An 18,466-nucleotide genomic window follows, 5' to 3' on the forward strand; every position below is an offset into this window, starting at 1 on the left:
GGGCCGGGGCCGAGGGGAGGGCCGGGGCGGGGCGGGCTCTGCGATCCCGGCGCTGCCCGGCGCTGCTGCCAGTGCACAGTCTGCTGTCGCCATGGCGGCCGGCGGTAGTGCCAAGGCGGCCGGGCGGCCCTACGACATGGTGGTGTTCGGCGCCTCGGGCTTCACCGGCCAGTTCGTGGTGGAGGAGGTGGCGCGGGCGGCGGCGGCCGGCGAGGGGCAGCTGTGCGGCGGCCGCCTGCGCTGGGCCGTGGCCGGCCGGAGCCAAGAGAAGCTGCGGGCGGTGCTGGAGCGGGCGGCCGAGCGGCTGGGTATGGGCCGCGGCGGGGGCGGGGGTGGGGGGAGCTGCCGCTGCCCGGGGAGGCTCAGCGGGTCGGGTGTGCGGGGAAGGGCTGAGGGGCGAAGCGGGGCGAACCCTGGCGCGGCGCCGGGGAGGAGGAGGCTCGTCCCGGGGACGGCGGTGTCGCTGACGGCTCTCTGCGGTGCGCAGGGAAAGCGACGCTCGGGGAGGAGGTCGGCGTGCTGCTCTGCGATGTGAGCGACGCGGGCTCGCTGGCCACCATGGCGAAGCAGACCCGGCTGGTGCTCAACTGCGTGGGCCCGGTGAGTGCGGGATGCGGGCGGGGCGGTGTCCCGCGGCCTCCTCCTCCTCCTCCGGGGCCGCGCCTCGGCTGCGGGTGTCTCGGCTGTCGCGGCCACCCAGCGACAGCGCAGCTCTTGGGACTSGAGCCCGGAGTTCCAAGTACGGCCGTGTACTGCAGTGGCCGAAAGGTTTGCCACCGCCATCGCAGGTGGTGCGGGGCACGGACAGGTCTCCGCACTGAAATGCAGTGGGGTTCGCTGTCAGTCTTTCACCGGCAGAGTAATGTGATGGTGAAGTTTAGTCCGGCGTTTTGGGTTGGACCAAAATGTCAGCGGTGCTAGGRTTAAAAATTGAGCGGGCATAGGGGCCCAGAGGCTTGCTGCCGTAAGCGTTTGACCCTTTTAAAACTTACAGTGGCAGTATTTCTAGTGCATTCAGAGAGTGTCTCTGAAGTGTGCAAGCTGGAAGTTGGGTCACGACAATGTCTTTGAAATGATGAGTGTTTAAGTAGAGAATATGCTTCTAATATGAGTGCAAAAAGTGTAAAGTGAAATTAGTTGCAGTATTAAGTTGCTCTTGGGTGATCTGATTTCATGAGAGAAATCAGGTGCAAACTGATTGCTGCAAATAGTCTGCAGCAAACTCCACTATGACGCAGTTGAAGTGTGAAGTGATGAAGTTTGTTACGTTTTCTTCTCCCTACAGTCCCAAGAAATAGAAGTGCTATTGCTTTTTAGCCCCACTTAGAAAAATCAATAGCCACCGAGTTCACTTTTATTGTAGAGATGTATTTTAGTTAAAGGACATTGGGTGAGTTGTGGTGTGTAGGTTTTCTTTTGTTACATCTGGTGTTCTTTCCTTCTATAGTATAGATTCTTTGGAGAACCTGTGGTAGAAGCTTGTGTTGAAAATGGTGCAAGCTGTATTGACATTAGTGGAGAACCCCAGGTAAGTGATAGTAAAAAAACACTACCTTATATGAAGGATCTGCARAAGGAGTCTTTGTTTAGTATGTTTCATGTTTCTGCTAGTGTTTCTGAAAGTGAAGACAAATTCTTCCTACAATTTTAAAATGTAGTCATTATTTTAAAGTACAGTAATGTGTATTGTATAGTTATGTCGCTTTTAAGACAAGAGCCTCTTCAGTTCTTTCTGAGGGTTCCAAATTGCTGAATTCTGCTTCAAGTCTCAGCTGTKATTCTGTATAGGAATTTTGAGCTTTTCACTGCTGGGAAACTTTCATACTATAGACCAGGAATGATACRTATTTTTCAAAGATGCTTGTAAGTGGTTTGAAGCATGGGTGATGTGACAGTGGAATGCTGATGGCTAATAATGGGTATGGTCAGGAATGGATTTCTGTTTAAAATATTTCTTGTACCTGTGTTTCAGTTTCTGGAAGGAATGTACCTMAAATACAATGAAAAGGCTGCGGAAAAGGGAGTATATGTCGTTGGGAGCTGTGGCTTTGACTCTATACCAGCGGATATGGGAGTACTGTACACCAGAGATAAGTTGAAAGGTGACTAGAATGAGTATATCCTTGTGGTGGAAAAGGAATGCAGAGTATGCTTTCCCCTGGTTTCCTAAAGCAGCAATGTTCCCATGGAAACTTTTCCTGTGTCTTTTTGCCTGCCTTTCTCAGGTGACCATTTTCAAACAATTGTGGTAGAGAAAAATTCAAATTAATTCCTATTCCCATTAGATTGGTCATTGGGTAGAGGAGGGGTTCAAGGTCACATTGCTCACTGAGAGGGCCCTCTGCTAATGACATGGTGCTAATAACCCSAGCTTCGTGGGTTCAATCCCCACGTGGGCCTTTCACTTAAGAGCTGGACTCCATGATGCTTGTGGGTCACTTCCAAATCGGAATATTCTGTGAATCTCAGAGGAGAGAATGAGCAAGCTGCTCAGCCAGTGTGTGCATATCTAGGCAGCCTCAGCACGCTGCCTCTTGTGCTGTGAGAATCTTGTAGAGAAGAGACCATGAGGACAGGTCAGCTGTGGGAAAGTGTCCACAAATTAGTGGGTAATCAGGTTTCCCAAATTTTGTGAACTCCAAGCTTCGAGAAGCTGTTGTGTAAGTAGCAGCCATAGAGTAAGGCCATACAGTGCCTTTTGCTTTAACAGCAGCTAGAGGGTTATTGAAAGAGGAGAAATATATTGAAAAGCTGTGAGAGGATTTAATTCTATGTAAATAGTACTTGATCCTGATCTCAGATAAGGATACCGTGTTCATCAGGTCTGGCAATCAGTTGGGAGGGCCCATAAGAGTATCCAAATGTTTTTGTTTTATGGACCATTAAAAATGCTGTTAAATGGGATTCATTTACATTGAAGCAAGTAYTCAGCTGAAGAAACCTCAATTCAGATCTGACTGGAGGGAGAAACAAGGCATGAAAATGAGTTGTTCATGAGGTTGCAATTTGATGTTTTATACCTGTTTTGAATAAAGAGGTCTTTTATCTCTTCCTATTTTGACTTTATGGCATTACCACCTGTCTATCCAGTTGTTTGCTTTATTGAAATTTACCCATACAAATAGAGTTTTAAGATCTCAGAAGGAACTAAGCAAACCGCAACAAATCAGAATTTTGAGGCTTTGTATTGTTCTGCTGTTCATCAAACTAAGCATTCTTTTCAAAACACAAGCTATGCTAAARTTAAATCTTTCAGGATATTTTGTGTGGTTTGGTTTTTTTGTGGGGTATGTGGGTTGTTTTGTTTTTGACGGCAGGTTATTTGTAGTTCAGGCATGCCAAAATTTTGAAGTCCGTATTTGCTTTCATAGCCTACATCGTCCTTTATTTTGGAACTTAGAGGAAAACTAAATGTGACTCTTAATATTACTTTCCTTAAATGTGGCTCTTAATATTACTTTCCTTTTTTTTCAATGATTTTTTTTAATTATCTCATTAATTAGATAAGACAAATGAAAACATTTAATGAATAGAGGTAATACTTATGACCTGTATGGAAGTAATTTACACAAGATGCTAACTCAAATAGCTGTGCATCTTAATGTTAAATTATTTTGCTTTGAGGTAAAGATGTAACTGTTTTTTCAGCTGATAATGTCAGTAGCCTGCTATTTCAGTCTATCAGAGCGTTCTCTGGCTTGACAGGCCAATGACTGCATGTGCCAAGTAATGTTTTCTCCATTACAGGTACCTTAACTGCTGTTGAGAGTTTCCTGTCGGTGAAATCTGGGCCTGAGGTTAGTTGGTTTGTACCTTTCTGAAACTCAGGAATATTTGTGATGACATCACCATGGTCAGTCAGAATAACTTGCTACATTAAGTCAGACCAAGGAGCAGACTGGCAGTTCTTTGATAATGAGTGAGAACTTTCATTAGCTCCTAAAGAATAATCCCAAGCAAACGCTCTTTTGTAAGGTCTGTTTGCGGAGCTGTCTACCTACAGTTTGCTGTGGTTAGCTGTTCCCAGAACTGTTCTGCTTTTGCAGAAAGGTGGGAAGGATTGTTGCACAAATGAAACTGTAACAGGTCGATAGCGGATAATAATCCTAGTATTTGGCTGTTTGGGTTTTTTGTTTGTTGTGGGGGGAGAGTTGTTTCAATGTACTTTAATGCATGTATACCTGTAGGTAGTWATTGTAATAATGTGTAATATATGCAATAGTTCTAATGTCATTGTTAAAACAATGCAACAATGRTCCAAGCCAGTCTTGATGCCCAACAAGCAAACACTGCTGCTCCTGGCATGAACACCCATCTTGCCTTACAAATCGTCTTAGTTCTTRCAAACATCTGGAGGAGTGGAAGAAGCCCATGGAATGGGAGAGTAATATCTGTTTGTTAAGGAACAGGGGATAGTGGTTAATGGGAATATATAAATCTATATGTTGGGTATGAACATTTTAAATATATAGCGTAAGTTCAAAGTGTTAGTAAGAAGAGATTTCAKTAATAAAAATGAACTATTTTGAGTTGATTAGAAGAGATAGAGATGTGTATTAAATTTTGTGGGGCCTGAGCATGTTGCAGATCGTATGGAATTGAGGGGTGGAGATTGCATTTGGTCTGGCTGATCTGGATTTCGTTTTCCCCCAGCAGTTCTCACAGTGCTGTGCTATGTGTGGCAGCTGCAGAGGTGTCACTAACACACTGGTGTTCTGGCTACTGCTCAGCTTTACTGGCACAGCACTAAGGCTGTCTCTGCAAAATTCTCCCCCTCACCTGGCAGGCTGGGGATGGGCAAGATCCTGGGAGGGGACATAGCCAGGACAGCTGCCCCAAACTGACCAATGGAMTATTCCATATTGTGTGAGTTCTGCTCAGCAATTGAAGCAAAGGGAAAGGAGGAAAAGGGGAGGGAATTGTGGGGAGGCGCTTGTTACTACTACACCTTTGCTTCCAGGTGCAGATTTTACTTTATTAAATTGCCTTTATCTTGACACATAAGGGATTTTTCCATGTTATCTTGTCCTCTCCCTGTCTTAGCTAGGAGAATAGTGATAGAGGCAAGCACCTGGCCTCCACCCAGAGTCAACCCATGCCATTTCAATATACTGTTGTCATAACACTTATATGTCATAATTATAATATATGTAATGATTCTAATATAATTATTAAAATAATATGTGAAACCTTTAAATACTGAACTAATTCCTGTTTCATGGTATGTCATAAGGGTGTTTGTGTACATGATGGGACCTGGAAGTCAGCTGTCTATGGCCTTGCGGATGAAGACAACCTGAGGAAGCTTCGGAAGAAGATAGGATATGCCCCTGTTCCAGTAGTTGGTGCTAAGCTTAAAAGAAGGTATAAGAGGCATAAGATGAGAAATTTGATGTCTTCTAATGGTTCCAGTATGTATGATACAGATTGYCACAGTATTAAATGCAAAAAAGATGCGTTTAGGGCTTTAGTGTAATGAACACACAGATGCTTGCTTATCTAGTAGAATTTAAGATAATTTGTTGTACTGATGTGTTCATATCTTACTGAAGGGAGAATATGTCCTAGCATTTACTGGGTTTCAAAATTAAAGTGCTCTGAAAGACTTAGTGACATGGCAAACTTMTGATTTCAGAAGTGATTAGTAAAATGGAGGGAAAAAATTAAAAGACTGTTATACTGATTATCAAATTCATCTTTGATATAGTGCATGTAGTGAATTGTCTAAAATGAAATATTTATATATATATATATATATATGTAGTGAATTTTGAGTGAGCCAGGAATGTATTTGGAATTGCTTGCTTTCAGTGAAAAGAGATAATGTCATAAAAATGCTTGAGAAAAAACTTGTAATGGTAGGACCATAATTTCTTTCAATTTGTGTGGAGRTGAATTTTTTTCTTGACTTAATTATTTTTTATTTGCAGAGGATTTTTGTTTTACAATCAGGAATTCAAGGAGTACTGCATTCCATTCATGGGATCTGATGCTTCTGTTGTGAAAAGGACTCAGCGTTACTTGCACACCAAGTTGCAGGAAACACCTGTAAGTTAGTGTTATTTGTACACTATGTTTTCTGGGTGCACAGGCTTGTTTCATGCTRCTTGACACTGTGACTGATGAGCCTGCCTTTGGCTGTTAGCATAATAGTTACAGAGTGTTCTGTAATGTTCTGCTGCTGTCTGATTTTTGGGTGTGTATTTGTAGGTAATGGAAACCTTGAGTCACAGAAATGTTCAAGAAGTAGCCTTCATGATAAATGTATAAATTCGTTTCTGTGCAGGGACTTTTCTTACTGTATCAGTAGAGCTTCTAAAAGGATCGTAATTGTAGCTTATGTAGCTATAGCCAGATCAGTATAGTGTAGTAAATATTCTGATAAACAATTCATGTGCTACTCATTTATATCTTAAGATTTCTTTGATACTTGGGTCTCCAGTGTGCAAAGTAAAGATAGTGTGAAGTAATGGTGGTGGAAAAGATGTTTAATTTTTGTATAACTGCTGTGCAGAATCACGGGCATCAGTTCAGAGATGAGGGTGTGATGGYGCTTTAAAAATATGCTTGGAAGCTACAAATAACAAAGGCTTGCCATTGCTATTTCAGTTTCTCTTAAAGAAAAGCTTAGAGAAGAGGGAGATCTAGGAAAGAGGCTGAATTTGGATACGAAAACACATCTTTCTGTAAAGTTTTCTGTTCTTGTGCATTCTGTGTGCTCCCTCAGCACTCTAGTTACATTGTCTTCTCAGAATGAATAATAAAGTGAAGCATTCCTCAAACAGTTCCTTAGAATTAAGACAATTGTTTAAGGCCTTATTTAAACTGCTATCTGTTGTATGAAACAACTCTAATTTGRGGGTAGATTGGTTTATGAAAATTAATTGATAGAAAAAATTTAATGTAAATCCTATCACTGAAAATAYATTTTTGCTTCAGGTTCAGTATGGCGCTTATGCGAATATTGGTGGTCTGGGCTCTGCTATCAAGCTGATGTTTGCTGGCATGTTATTTCTTCTTCTGGTGAAGTTTAATTTTGGAAGAAAACTTCTGACAAAAGTAAGTTTTCAAAACACAAAATCATTTAGCGTTTGAAGATATCTTTTTTCCCCTCTAATTTACTGTTGGTCTTTTTTTGTCKTCTTCTTTTTTTTCCTCTTCTCTATTTGTATAGTACCCGGAATTTTTCTCTGCTGGACGCTTCACAAAGGAAGGACCAACCCAGAAACAGGTAACTGACTGTTTTCTATCACAGTTATTGAATACATTTGTTGTGGTAAGTKTGGAACAGTAATTAAGGGTCAACTGCTTAGCCTCAAATAAATAATTTCTAAATGAGTCACAGATTATTCTGAGTTGGAAGGGACCCTCAAAGATCATAAAGTCCAGCTCCTGGCCCTGCATAGGGCACCCCAAAAGTCACACCATGTGCCTGAGAGCATTGTCAAAGCACTTCTTGAATTCTGTCGGGCTTGGTGCAGTGACCACTTCCCTGGGGAGCCTGTTCCAGTGACCAACCAAACTCTGGGTGAACTTTTCCTGATATCCACCCTATACCTTCCCTGACAACTTCAGGCCATTCCCTCAGGTCCTGTATCTGGTCACCAGAGAAGAGAGATCGGTGTCTGTCTTGTGCTCTCACAAGGAAGTTGTAACTGCAGCAAGGTCTCCCCTCAATCTTCTGTCCTCCAATAAAGTGACATTCTTTCAAATGAATGATAAAKTGACATCACTCCTCACACAGCTTCCCCCTAGGCCCAAATGCAGGTTGTGTGTGCCTGTTCAGATAATTATTGGATATTTGAGCGATCATGCCTTCTGCTCTTCGATATCAAAGTGTGTGTAATTCCTATGAGGAATAAATTGATAATGACATATTTCCATGGGTGGCTCAGAGCACTATATCAAAGGTGATGACCTGGGAGACTGTTTAGCAAAAACCCAGACAGAAAGCACTTAGAGAATCAACAGACTTTWGTACAAAGACAGTACAAAGTGGAAGCGATTAAAAATTTGGATTATATCTTTTAAGCAGTAATTCAAAATAATAATTCTCCTCTCCTGTTTAAATGGATTATAGTATCTAGCAGGATTCTACATCTAAAATTTGGATACTTACATTTACTACTTKTGCTTGCCTGATAGCAATTGGTTTCTGTTTTGCTGACCATGCTTGTCTTGTCTACCACAGATGGATGGAACCTCTTTTACAATGACTTTTTTTGGTGAAGGTTACAGTGAGGGACAAGATCCCCAGAGTGGCAAACCAAATGTGAAGATCTGCACTGAAGTGAAGGGACCAGGTATGTCCCTGAGTATGTCCCTTAGTAGCAGCTGAGTCCCTGCTCTAAAATAGCTGAGTCCCTGCTCTATAATTCCACTCCTGTCCMTTTCACCCTTCAGAAGTACTTGCAACATGAACAAAGTCAACAGCCTTTACAGTGTATTACCTTGGATACTAGAATTCATTGTGACSTGGTTTTTGAAACAGCTGGTTCACTTGCATTCTTGTTATTCTCTTTTCTGTGACTTCCCCTGTTCTAATTTTCATTTTTGCAGAGTAGAGCTATTGAAGGAAGAGGGCTTTGAGTGTAGTTTTTAGTTGTAAACTATAAGTTGTAAACTAAAGTTGTATCTAAGTTGGAGTTAGTACTTTATTTCCAGTTCCCTGAGAATGAACTGAAACAGGTCCAGTGTGCTGTAATTTCTATCACTTCTGTTCAGGTCATTCYTTGAGGGGAGATGGCACCTGAAGTTTGGAGAGAGCCAGAGTGTACATTCAGAAAAGAGTTACTGTAGCATAGCTTTGAATAACTGGAGATGTAGTGGAATGCAAGCATCTCATGGTAAAAGTCTGAATTTAAGCACAGGATGGGGAAAGCTCTTGCTGTGTTAGGGATGCTTCTGTCACCATGGTGTGGTCACTCACAGTTAGGTGTGGTTAGAAGCCTTTAGGTGAAGCAGTGTTAGATCTTAAGGACTTTACCAGCTACTTGGGCTGTTACTAGATTAAAAAAGCTGTTCTTAAATGGGGAAGGTTGTTTCATTGCCATAGACATTGTTCTTCAGAACCCTAGGGAAGAGCAAGATTACATTCTACATTTCAACATACTGTACTTGATTGGGGGTTTTGTTTTGTGTTTTTTTGTCAGAGCCTGGATATATTGCTACGCCAATTGCAATGGTTCAAGCAGCTGTATCTCTTCTGGAAGATACAGCTTCTCTGCCTAAACAGTAAGTACCTTCCCATGCTGAGCAGCTTGCTCTGCCTTAAAAGCTACTGWGTGCAAATGTTTCTTTTTGAAAATGCCATCCCTGTGGATTTSTTACCTCACTCAACAGTGAATGAGGCAGTGCAAAGAAGATGCTTCACCACAAGCTGATTTAAAGCCCCTTGCTCTTCACCAGCTTTTTCATTTGAAGGAATGTCGGCACAGGCTTTTAGTCAGACTTTTGCATCAAGATCTTGATGTTCATGGAATGGTTTCTATGGAGTTTGCTGGGTGCAGAAATGAACCTCTGATTATAAACACCCTGTCAAATTCCTCACCCACTCTCTTCTGGGAAAGAAAAAGTGGCTTTTTCTTTCTTAGTCAGYGAAGCACATCTTTAACTTCACAAAAAAGTGTGCCCTCAGTCACTGTGCCACTAATGTTTTTCCCTTTTGATTTTCACTCACAGGGGTGGTGTATATTCTCCAGGAGCTGCCTTCTCCAAAACAAAGCTGATTGATCGCCTGAACAAACGTGGCGTTGAGTTCTCTGTTATTAGCAAGCCTGAAGTCTGAAGTCAAAATGTAACTGTATGAACTAACAACTTTCCTGGGTCTAACTCTAATAAAACTCATTTGGCTGCAAAAGCCTAATAATAAAATAGTTTCACTGTGCTATTGTTTGCAGCAGAAACAGAAGAAAATTTGAGTAAAAACTGTAATAGTATTTGCTGTAGTGAGTAACTCCTAAAGGGTAGGTATTGAGTGTTAATTCACAGACATACTAAATTGGTAACTTCTTGGGTACTAATTCTAGAATTTAATCTCATTCATCTGAGTTCAAGTTCCTACTTCATGGACCCTCTATAGCATCTGATTCACAACTAACCATAACTGCCTTGCTTTGGCCCATTTACTGCAACAGTGTAAAGCAGGCAGTGTGGAAAAGTGCCTTAGCAGATGAAACTACTGCTTATTCCTCGTGTGTTTGGCATATGTCTTTATTAAAATCTTCAATGAATCTTTGCTTTATTTAATAACTGTTCTTAGTGCAGATTTGTGTGTAGTTAGGTAAGTAGCAATGAAGTGTATTGTGCTTTTGCTTCTGTAAAGAAGGAGGCTTGTTCTGTTGGTTGTTTTTGGAATCTGACCTGATGGGACCCAGGTTCTGGATGCACTGGCCAGTTTCACACTTCTTGATACTGTGGTTGATGAGCCTGCTTTTTGCTGTTAGCATAAGAATTACGAAAGTGTCTTATAGGGTTCTCCATCTGATTTCTGGGTTTGTGTTCGTAGGGAACAGAAGCTTTGAGTCACAGGAATATTTGGAAAGTAGGCTTTGTGATTTTTGGGAGTGTGAATACATGAAATTCTGTTTCTGTGTAGAGGCTTTTTTTGTTGTAGAACTTGTAAAAACTTTGAAAACTACTCTGAGATATATAAAGGTCATAAAAGTCTGTATCTGCCTCAGCTGCATCACAATCATCTTTTTTATTATCAGGAAAATCACATACAAACTRATGCTTTATAGTGTCATAGCTGTATTGAAAATTGTTTTATGGATATAGTTGATTATATAATGGTGGTTTACGTGCTGCCTCTTAACTTTATGCTGTCACTGCACTGTCGTCTGCAGCCTAAAATTAAAACATGTCTGTTAGTACTTCATTCACTACCAAACAGACCCATTTCACACTGATCTAGATGAAAGTGAGGACAGTGAAAAGCTGCTCTCCCTTTCAGATCCCYCCCTGAATGTTAAACRAGGTACTCTGTCCTACAGATGACAATTTGTGTTTAAGGCACAGAGATCAGAGCAGTCCCTGTGTKCAGCCACATGYTCTGTTKCTGATATTTCTGTCCAGAACTAACAATTTGCCACTGCCCATAGCCAGGGAGCAGTTTTCCAACACAASGTGTGTACAGAACCAGCTGTRACATCACAYTRCAGTGCCYTCTGCACTGCTACACATCCAGRGTGACCCACTCTGCATCTGACAGGGTAAAATAAAATTGAGTCCCTCAAAGTTTAAAGCTTCAGTCATAACAAAAGGAAGGTTATTTTTTCAAGTTAATTTTCTGAAGAAACAAGAATCTAGCATCTTTATGTTTGCAATGTTACGTCCTATCCTAGTAATTTTTTGCAATTTCTACACTGCTTTTTTAAAAAGCACACGACTTGAACCATTATTCCGCATGGCAGCATTTTCCATTACTGTATTCCAGGTGGCACTCAAYAAAGCAACAGCCACGGCTTATTTCTTCACTAATTAATCAATCTGCACACAAGATGAAGTGACCATACACTAAAAATACCTACATATCTTCATCTAGCAGTGTTAAAGTCTTYCTAGTTCAGAAATATTTTACAGTATTGAAAGAATTCAAAAGGAGGAAGATGAAGCTATTTCAATGGTATGGAAGATGTTTCATAACAAGAAAAAAGATTATAATTCAGGGACATGGCAATTATTTTATTCAGAGATAGGTCAGAACCAAGGAGCCATGTCAGGTGTCACTGCCTTGCATGGTAACAGTTTGATGGCATTGACTGGAAATACAGTGTAACACAACAAAAATAAGTAAAACTACTGCAGAGAGTCATYACTCAATCTGACAGACTGACATCACTATAATTGCTTAGTTGTCATTCATGTGACTGGGTTAAGAGTCTGAAGCATGCACTTCTTGGTTGTAGAAATGCACATCAGACTACACAAAGCTACTCAGCACTTAAATGTTGATGTGGTTAAGCCACAAATGGCATCTTTAAATAGCTAAGCATAGATTGAAAAGTCCAGGTTCAACTTACTTTTTTTTGTGCAATAAAAACAAGTGTATTTCTCAAAACTATGGGASAAAATGACCACTGCAATGAACTGAAAACAAGTTTACCTGTGTTCCCAACTTACTGCCTCCAAAAAGACTGTGTATACAATAACCACATGCATACTAAAAATATCTCACAATTGGAATCCAGGGAATTAATTTTAAATAAAGATTACAAGCTGTTGATTTGGTTGGTTGCTACTGACTTTTTAAAATACAAACCTTATTTATAAGAGGAGTCTCCAGTAAATTCAGCTCGGATGCTCTTGGAAGATTCTTTTGGGAGCTGCATCGATGTGTATTTGATCTCAAGGGGCTGGATGCCAAGAAAGAAGTAGAAGCTCTGCATGGGGACTGCCAGCTCTCATCCTGTGCGACAGAGCAGGAAGGAACAGGACGAACCACCAAATCCAGCAACCTGTTAAGACAGACAATTTAAACCAGGAACATAGATAAATGAAAAAAAAAAAAGTCATCTGTGATCATCTCAGATCATGCAGAACAAAAACATTCCGTGAAAAAGAAACACAGGTGAATCCTCCCTGCTGGGGTGATACATTATGCCCACAGGGAAGTGACAGGCCCTTCTTTTTGTCTGTCAAAGTCTACACTGACAGCATAGTGGTTGTTGAAGCTTTAATTTCAGCTGTCTTAAACTCTGTAAGCACATTTACCATGATGTAAATACATGTATTTGCATAGCTGGGATTATCATAGCAGAAAAATGTCTCTTTAAATATTACGATGAATTGAGTTTCCAGAGTTACATATTGTATGTGCAAAAAAGCAGAACAAAGCTTTATTCACATGCACCCTCCCACCAAGACACATAATTCAAACTCAAAAAGAGGGATTTCTCTCCCTCTTTTTCCCTCTCTCTCCTCGAACGCATAGCACAAGGCTAAACTTTGTGAAAAGGCTGCTTACTTATAATATTCTGAGATTTTCATGTTTCCTAGCCATTCTTCTTTAAATTTGGACAGTACTTTAGTGATGAAATTTGTTCTTCCATGAACATTTCCTGCATTAGCTTGCCTTGTTGCTATTGATAATGGCTTTGGCCTTGGGACTGTAAAGCAAGAGAGAAACTCATCAGCCTTATGTTACCAAAGTGATGGTTGGCTGTACATCATATTCCTCCCTTCTATAATTACCTTCTCTTAAAACTGATAAAGGCAAACGGTACGGCTTGACTCTCTCTACTGCCAGCTTCCTTTGAACTGTGGGAAGGATCTTGCCATATTGGTCTAATAGAGAATTTCTGGCAACTGCTCTCTCCCTCAAGCGAGGATCACGATCGTTCTGACAAAGGAAATGGGTAAAGCAAGAAGTTRATGATTTACCAGAAGTTCATTGCACACAACCATCTCTGCCCTTTCTAACTAAGGCCTAAATTTGCTCCGCAGATCCAGGAGAACACATCCACTGCACAGAGCCACAGCAAGTTCCATTCAGGAGCACACACCAATTTCACCTGGTAGTTTTAGCAAAATGCAAGGAAGACTGGAATAAAAGCAAAATGTAAAACTCCAAGTTAGAAGAGCTCTGGCACTCTGCTCTGTTAACACCTGCAATTTTCAAATAGCTTATGGAAGAGCAGGCTTTCCCTTTGTTATCCTGAAAAACACGTCTCAGATGACTGAATACACAGGGCAACTGCAAATCGTATTGGACAAAATGATGGGAAAATTAACATGAGTTAAGAAAATCTACCTATACACAACTTGTGTCTGGAGGAGCGTTTTCACACACAGGACTTAGACCTTCAAAGACTATCTCATAAGTTTGATTTACTGGAAAAATACTTTCAAAAAAACAACACATGCATCAGAGATCCCTAAGAGAAGTTCACATAACACAAAATTCACTCTGGATAATTTGAGAAACATAGGTTAGAATTTATGTCAAAAAKTTGCTACCATGGTCAACTAGTAGAATCAGAGAGCTTTCACTATAATTTGAGAAAATAAAAAGAACAAAACCACAACTAAAACCCACAACACACATTTTACCTGCCAAGCATCCAGATTGCTCTCAGCTAGAAAAGCATGATACAAGACATGACATGCAACACACTCTTTATTCCACAGAAAAACGTGACACAAATAACTTCCACAGACTAAGCTATACAGAGTGGTCTGAGGATCTGAATGAAAAGATGGGATGGTAGAAAAGATTCATATTTTTTCCTCATTTGCAAACAAACTTTTTTAATTGAGTCAACCATGGTCTGCAAGATTCACTTTATAATTTCACATGGCAGTTTGCAGTAGTAAAATTATTTCAGCCAGCTTTTAGGCTCAGCTTGACATGTGGGAACTTACTCCTAGTCTTTCACAGACTGACGTAAAAGGCAAAGTAGGATTTTTACTGAGGACTTTCACAAGAGATAAGTCATACCAACAGAAACTTGCACACTCAGCAGGGCTGCTACTCTTACCATTAGATTAGCCTTCATGGACTGATTCAGCTGGAGTGCTGGGATGTAGTTGGCACGCTGCAGATGATGGACTAAAAGGAATTCACGATTCTGAACACCAGCATTGGTCTGTAAAAACTTCTCCAAACACTCCTGTGAGAAATAACACATTTCAAAAATCTCTTATGATTCTGCCTCTGCTCTTGCCAACGAGATGATTAGGCTTTTTTACTTTCTTCTCCAAACTCACTTTTTCCRTATCTGTGAAGGGCAGCTTCAGCAAATCTTCCATGAGCCCCATCTCCTGACAGATTTCATACATGTGCTTTAACAGCTCTTCTATGTTKAGCTTCGTGGTGTGCTGCTGCAGCAGACCCCAAGCCTCCACCATGCAGCTGGAGTTTGGAAAAGGAAAAGGAATAGGAATACCAGAGCCAAAAAGATGCYSCAAAGGGATGGTATTCATTCAAAGAACAAAGGAAATGGAGGGCAGCCTGATTTGTATCAGYAGTTYTCCACATTTCCCAAGATKGCAATGCCACAAYRGTGGGAGAGATTTCCTCACCTATTGGACAACAACACGGTGAGGAGCAGCCGCACTTCACTGCTGCTGGACATCGACGGCTTCATCATCTGGATGTACCTGAGGGCTCGCCTGTGCTCTCCCTGGCACATGAGGGACTGAATTATCCTCATGTGTTGCCATGACACAGTTTTGAYCGTAGCTGGATGGAAGAGCAGGGCCAGGGAATTCTGGAGAAGTTGAGAACAKCTTCATTACCATAGACACACACASCCATGCAACAAGCACAGTCAAAACTGCCTTCAGCAAGGCTGAAGGGGCATTAAACAAACTTAAATGTCTAACTGGTAAAATACTTGATCCAGGACATTACAATAAACATTCTTCAGAATTTCCAGGAAAAAAAAAAMCATACACAACAAAGTGAATGTCTTAAAAGGAACAGTTCCGATTTTTCTAAGTTAAGAAGACTCTGTGTACAAACATCCCTTTTCATAAATACAGTACTAAATAATAAGTTACTCTAGAAACAAATTGATTCTATTGACATGGTGACAGGCAAAGAATAACCGTCAGCATCAGCAAGCACAGCAACTAGGTTGAAAAGTAACTTCTGCAGCCTTTCATCTCAAATCTTGCTGCTACCATCATAGTTTTGATGTTTAAAGTACCCAAAGCACTCTTTTAGAAACAGTGCCCAACCAGCCTTTGAAAATTCAAATATTTAGCACTATTTACARTGATTACACCTTTGTTTTATTCCATTTCTGTCAAAGTAGTTAAAGCAAAATTTGAAATCATAACTTATTGCTGAAGATGTCAGAACAGTTTTACAAAAAAGCCATGCTTCAATACCTCCTAAAGCCTAGGTACCAATTTTTAAAAATATTTTGATTGTTTACAGCTCTGCACTGCAATTTGTGCCCTGAGAAACATAGGTTAGAACTGTTCCATACTTACTTCGTAATCATCATGGTCTAGAAGCCAGAACCCTAGAATAAGCTTAACGAGACCCCAAGGGATAGCAAAGGCAGTTAGAAAGGARACAAGTAACGTTTCTTTTTTATTTGGAAAGGAATGCATTATATCCAGCAGCAAGTAAATTGTCTGAGATCATCTAATTAAGGTGAATAAATTGGTAAGAGCAAAAATTTATCACATTACATTTAGGAGAACAATGAAATAAGTATATAAAAATGGCAGAAAACAGAACTCCCTAACATATTGATCTTGTTATGAAGCTATTAAAACCTGTTTTATCAATAGTCAGGTCCTAACTACAAATCAACATTCTCAATAAACAGCCATAAAGAAATACTTGTGGATTTCTGTAAGGCAATCAAAAAGAAAATATTGAGTATTTAAACACTGCTGCTATAAACTCAGGTTCCTGCTTCAGTCAGTGAAGGTACAATTTGAACATTCAAGACACTTGARCATCCAATGCTTAATTATCAAAGAAAACAAGTTCTACAGCTGTTTTGTTTTCCTTATTTCCTGAATTCACAAAACAACACAAATTACAGTGCCCCTACAGTACAGCTTAGCACTAAGTGTTTGAAACTGTGTTTAAAACTTTATTTGGATCCCTCACTCAAAGTGCCATCTTCCCTTTCTGATTCCCTTTCATTCCCCTATTAGGGATATGTTTGAGTAGGCAGCTAAGGAGTACAACCATTTTTAAACCTCTTGCTCTCCAGRCTCCTCTCTTGGTTTAGCCAACAAACAACAAGGGCAAGTCTGCCTGTTGCAGAAGCTAAAAAATTAGGTTTCTGCCCTATGACTGGGCATTTTATTATTCTGTGTGCTTGCAATTTTAACACAAAAAAGAAGCAAGCACTGTTAGCTGGACTGGGAAACAGACGATTTTGGCAAAAATCAGCTACTGGAAAACAACTATTACAAATCATTTGGCTCTGAAGCAGCACGTTTCAGGGCACCATTCTAACACACAATCATTTGCTACAGAAAGAATGCTTAAAGAAAGAACACACTTGCAAATTCTGAGGAAAAACTAAGGGATGTTTTTAATATTTTAGGGAACATGTTCTCTTGTATCAGAAAAGACTGCAACAAAATACACAGGTGACAAATAGGTAAAAACATTTATGCGTACGCACTGAAGGGGTAATAACAAAAATTGGAAAGGATACAATTGCATGTTTGTCACTTTCTTCAATGCTTTCTAGCAAATAGAGATCCAGCAGTGCCTGAAATAAAAGATTTAAAGGTTGTCTAATGCTCCTGTCTTTCAGAATCATTGGCTTTAGGGGACTGCTGCTGCTGCTCGTGGGGTTTTCAGTGAACAGAACACTCACATGTAAACTAACAGGTGGGTATTTSCCAGTGCCACCTTCATCTCTCCGCCACAGCTTCTCAACCTGCTCTCCCAGCTGGGAAACCATTCCATCAATCATCAGGCAGTCAGAATCCCATTTGCCTCTGAAACAAATGGTAGCAAGGGTTTACACAAAGTAAAACACTCATTYCAGCCTTTCAATGGCACAGATTTCTGAGTCAGAGGRAAGATGGGCCTTAGGTCACTATGAATTAATAAAGAAGTCCAAAGTAATAATTCAAGAGAAGAGTTGCAATGATCTTTGGGATTTAGAGTTTTCTTTCTTACTGTGTTTCGTGTAACACCAAGGAAGTGCAGACAAAGAGTTTTAACTGCAAAAATAACCACTCTCACACAGTCCAGCAGTGGAAGCTTTCTGGAGGTTTCCTACAAGTCTTACCTCGATAAACGCTCGAGTTTCTGGCGGTGGTCTGTATAGTAGCTCTGAATCAGAGGGTAATTGTAGAAAGGTCTAGACAAATGCATGTGATCATCTACAGCAAGAAAGGGAAAGCAAGTTAAAGAACACACCATTTTTCAGCTAAAACTGTGGGCTAAGAAATCACACAACCTCAAGAAGTCTCCAACTCTCAATGAAACCAATCCTGTTTCTACCTTTGCTAAAACAGGACTAAGACAGAAGCCTCAACTACTACTTCTTGTCCCAAGATCAGTTTCAAGTATGCAGCTGATGCAGCATTCAGAGCATGTACCGTAAGTTCAAGATCACTCCTAAATAAACAATCTGAAAGGGAATGCTTTTCGGAATGTGTCATGTGACCATCTGCAACACAATTCAGGCTGACAATGGAATTTGTAAGGGGTCTAAAATAAGAGCATTTCCCACGTGTATTTTTACCTCCAGCAATAAACAAAARGTTCAAAATATGCAGGTAACTGCTTTTACTCTCAAAACAAGTGCTGTGGTACTACAGGTTCTGCTCACCTAAACCCTCGGGAAGGAGACTGGACCGACAGAACCAGATCACCACTTGTGCATACAGAGAAATGAGGCTGGTTACAACCTGCTTATTTGTCAAGTCTGTAAAACCTGAAAAAAAGGCATGACATTATTTGGTTATTGCAATTCCTTCCCTTTTTACAAAACTCCCTTCAGCAGAACAAAAAGAAAGCATAAAAAACCAT

The 18,466-nt window shown here is 40.6% G+C and overlaps 2 protein-coding genes across 2 annotated transcripts in view; one reads left to right on the forward strand and one right to left on the reverse strand.

The window, feature by feature from the left end:
- Window positions 1-49: 49 nt before the first annotated feature.
- SCCPDH (saccharopine dehydrogenase (putative)) lies at window positions 50-10,670 on the forward strand. The gene is made up of 12 exons (XM_057389759.1): window positions 50-308; window positions 488-600; window positions 1,448-1,528; window positions 1,973-2,102; window positions 3,748-3,797; window positions 5,234-5,364; window positions 5,931-6,048; window positions 6,940-7,059; window positions 7,175-7,231; window positions 8,192-8,303; window positions 9,153-9,234; window positions 9,682-10,670. Exons 1-12 carry the CDS (start codon window positions 92-94, stop codon window positions 9,785-9,787), a joined length of 1,317 nt encoding a protein of 438 aa, XP_057245742.1. The 5' UTR covers window positions 50-91; the 3' UTR covers window positions 9,788-10,670.
- Window positions 10,525-18,466, reverse strand: part of LOC130588780 (protein ELYS-like) — a 21,485-nt gene continuing 13,543 nt past the window's right edge. The window contains 12 exon segments of the mRNA XM_057389701.1: window positions 10,525-10,848; window positions 12,263-12,458; window positions 12,968-13,109; window positions 13,195-13,342; window positions 14,481-14,612; window positions 14,710-14,854; window positions 15,025-15,212; window positions 15,943-16,089; window positions 17,136-17,192; window positions 17,301-17,424; window positions 17,721-17,814; window positions 18,267-18,371. Coding sequence (XP_057245684.1) covers window positions 10,525-10,848; window positions 12,263-12,458; window positions 12,968-13,109; window positions 13,195-13,342; window positions 14,481-14,612; window positions 14,710-14,854; window positions 15,025-15,212; window positions 15,943-16,089; window positions 17,136-17,192; window positions 17,301-17,424; window positions 17,721-17,814; window positions 18,267-18,371 — 1,802 coding nt within the window.

The sequence above is a fragment of the Malurus melanocephalus genome, unplaced genomic scaffold (assembly GCF_030028575.1).
Source record: "Malurus melanocephalus ecotype Western Australia unplaced genomic scaffold, MMel_1.1 scaffold_19, whole genome shotgun sequence".
NCBI lineage: Eukaryota > Metazoa > Chordata > Aves > Passeriformes > Maluridae > Malurus > Malurus melanocephalus.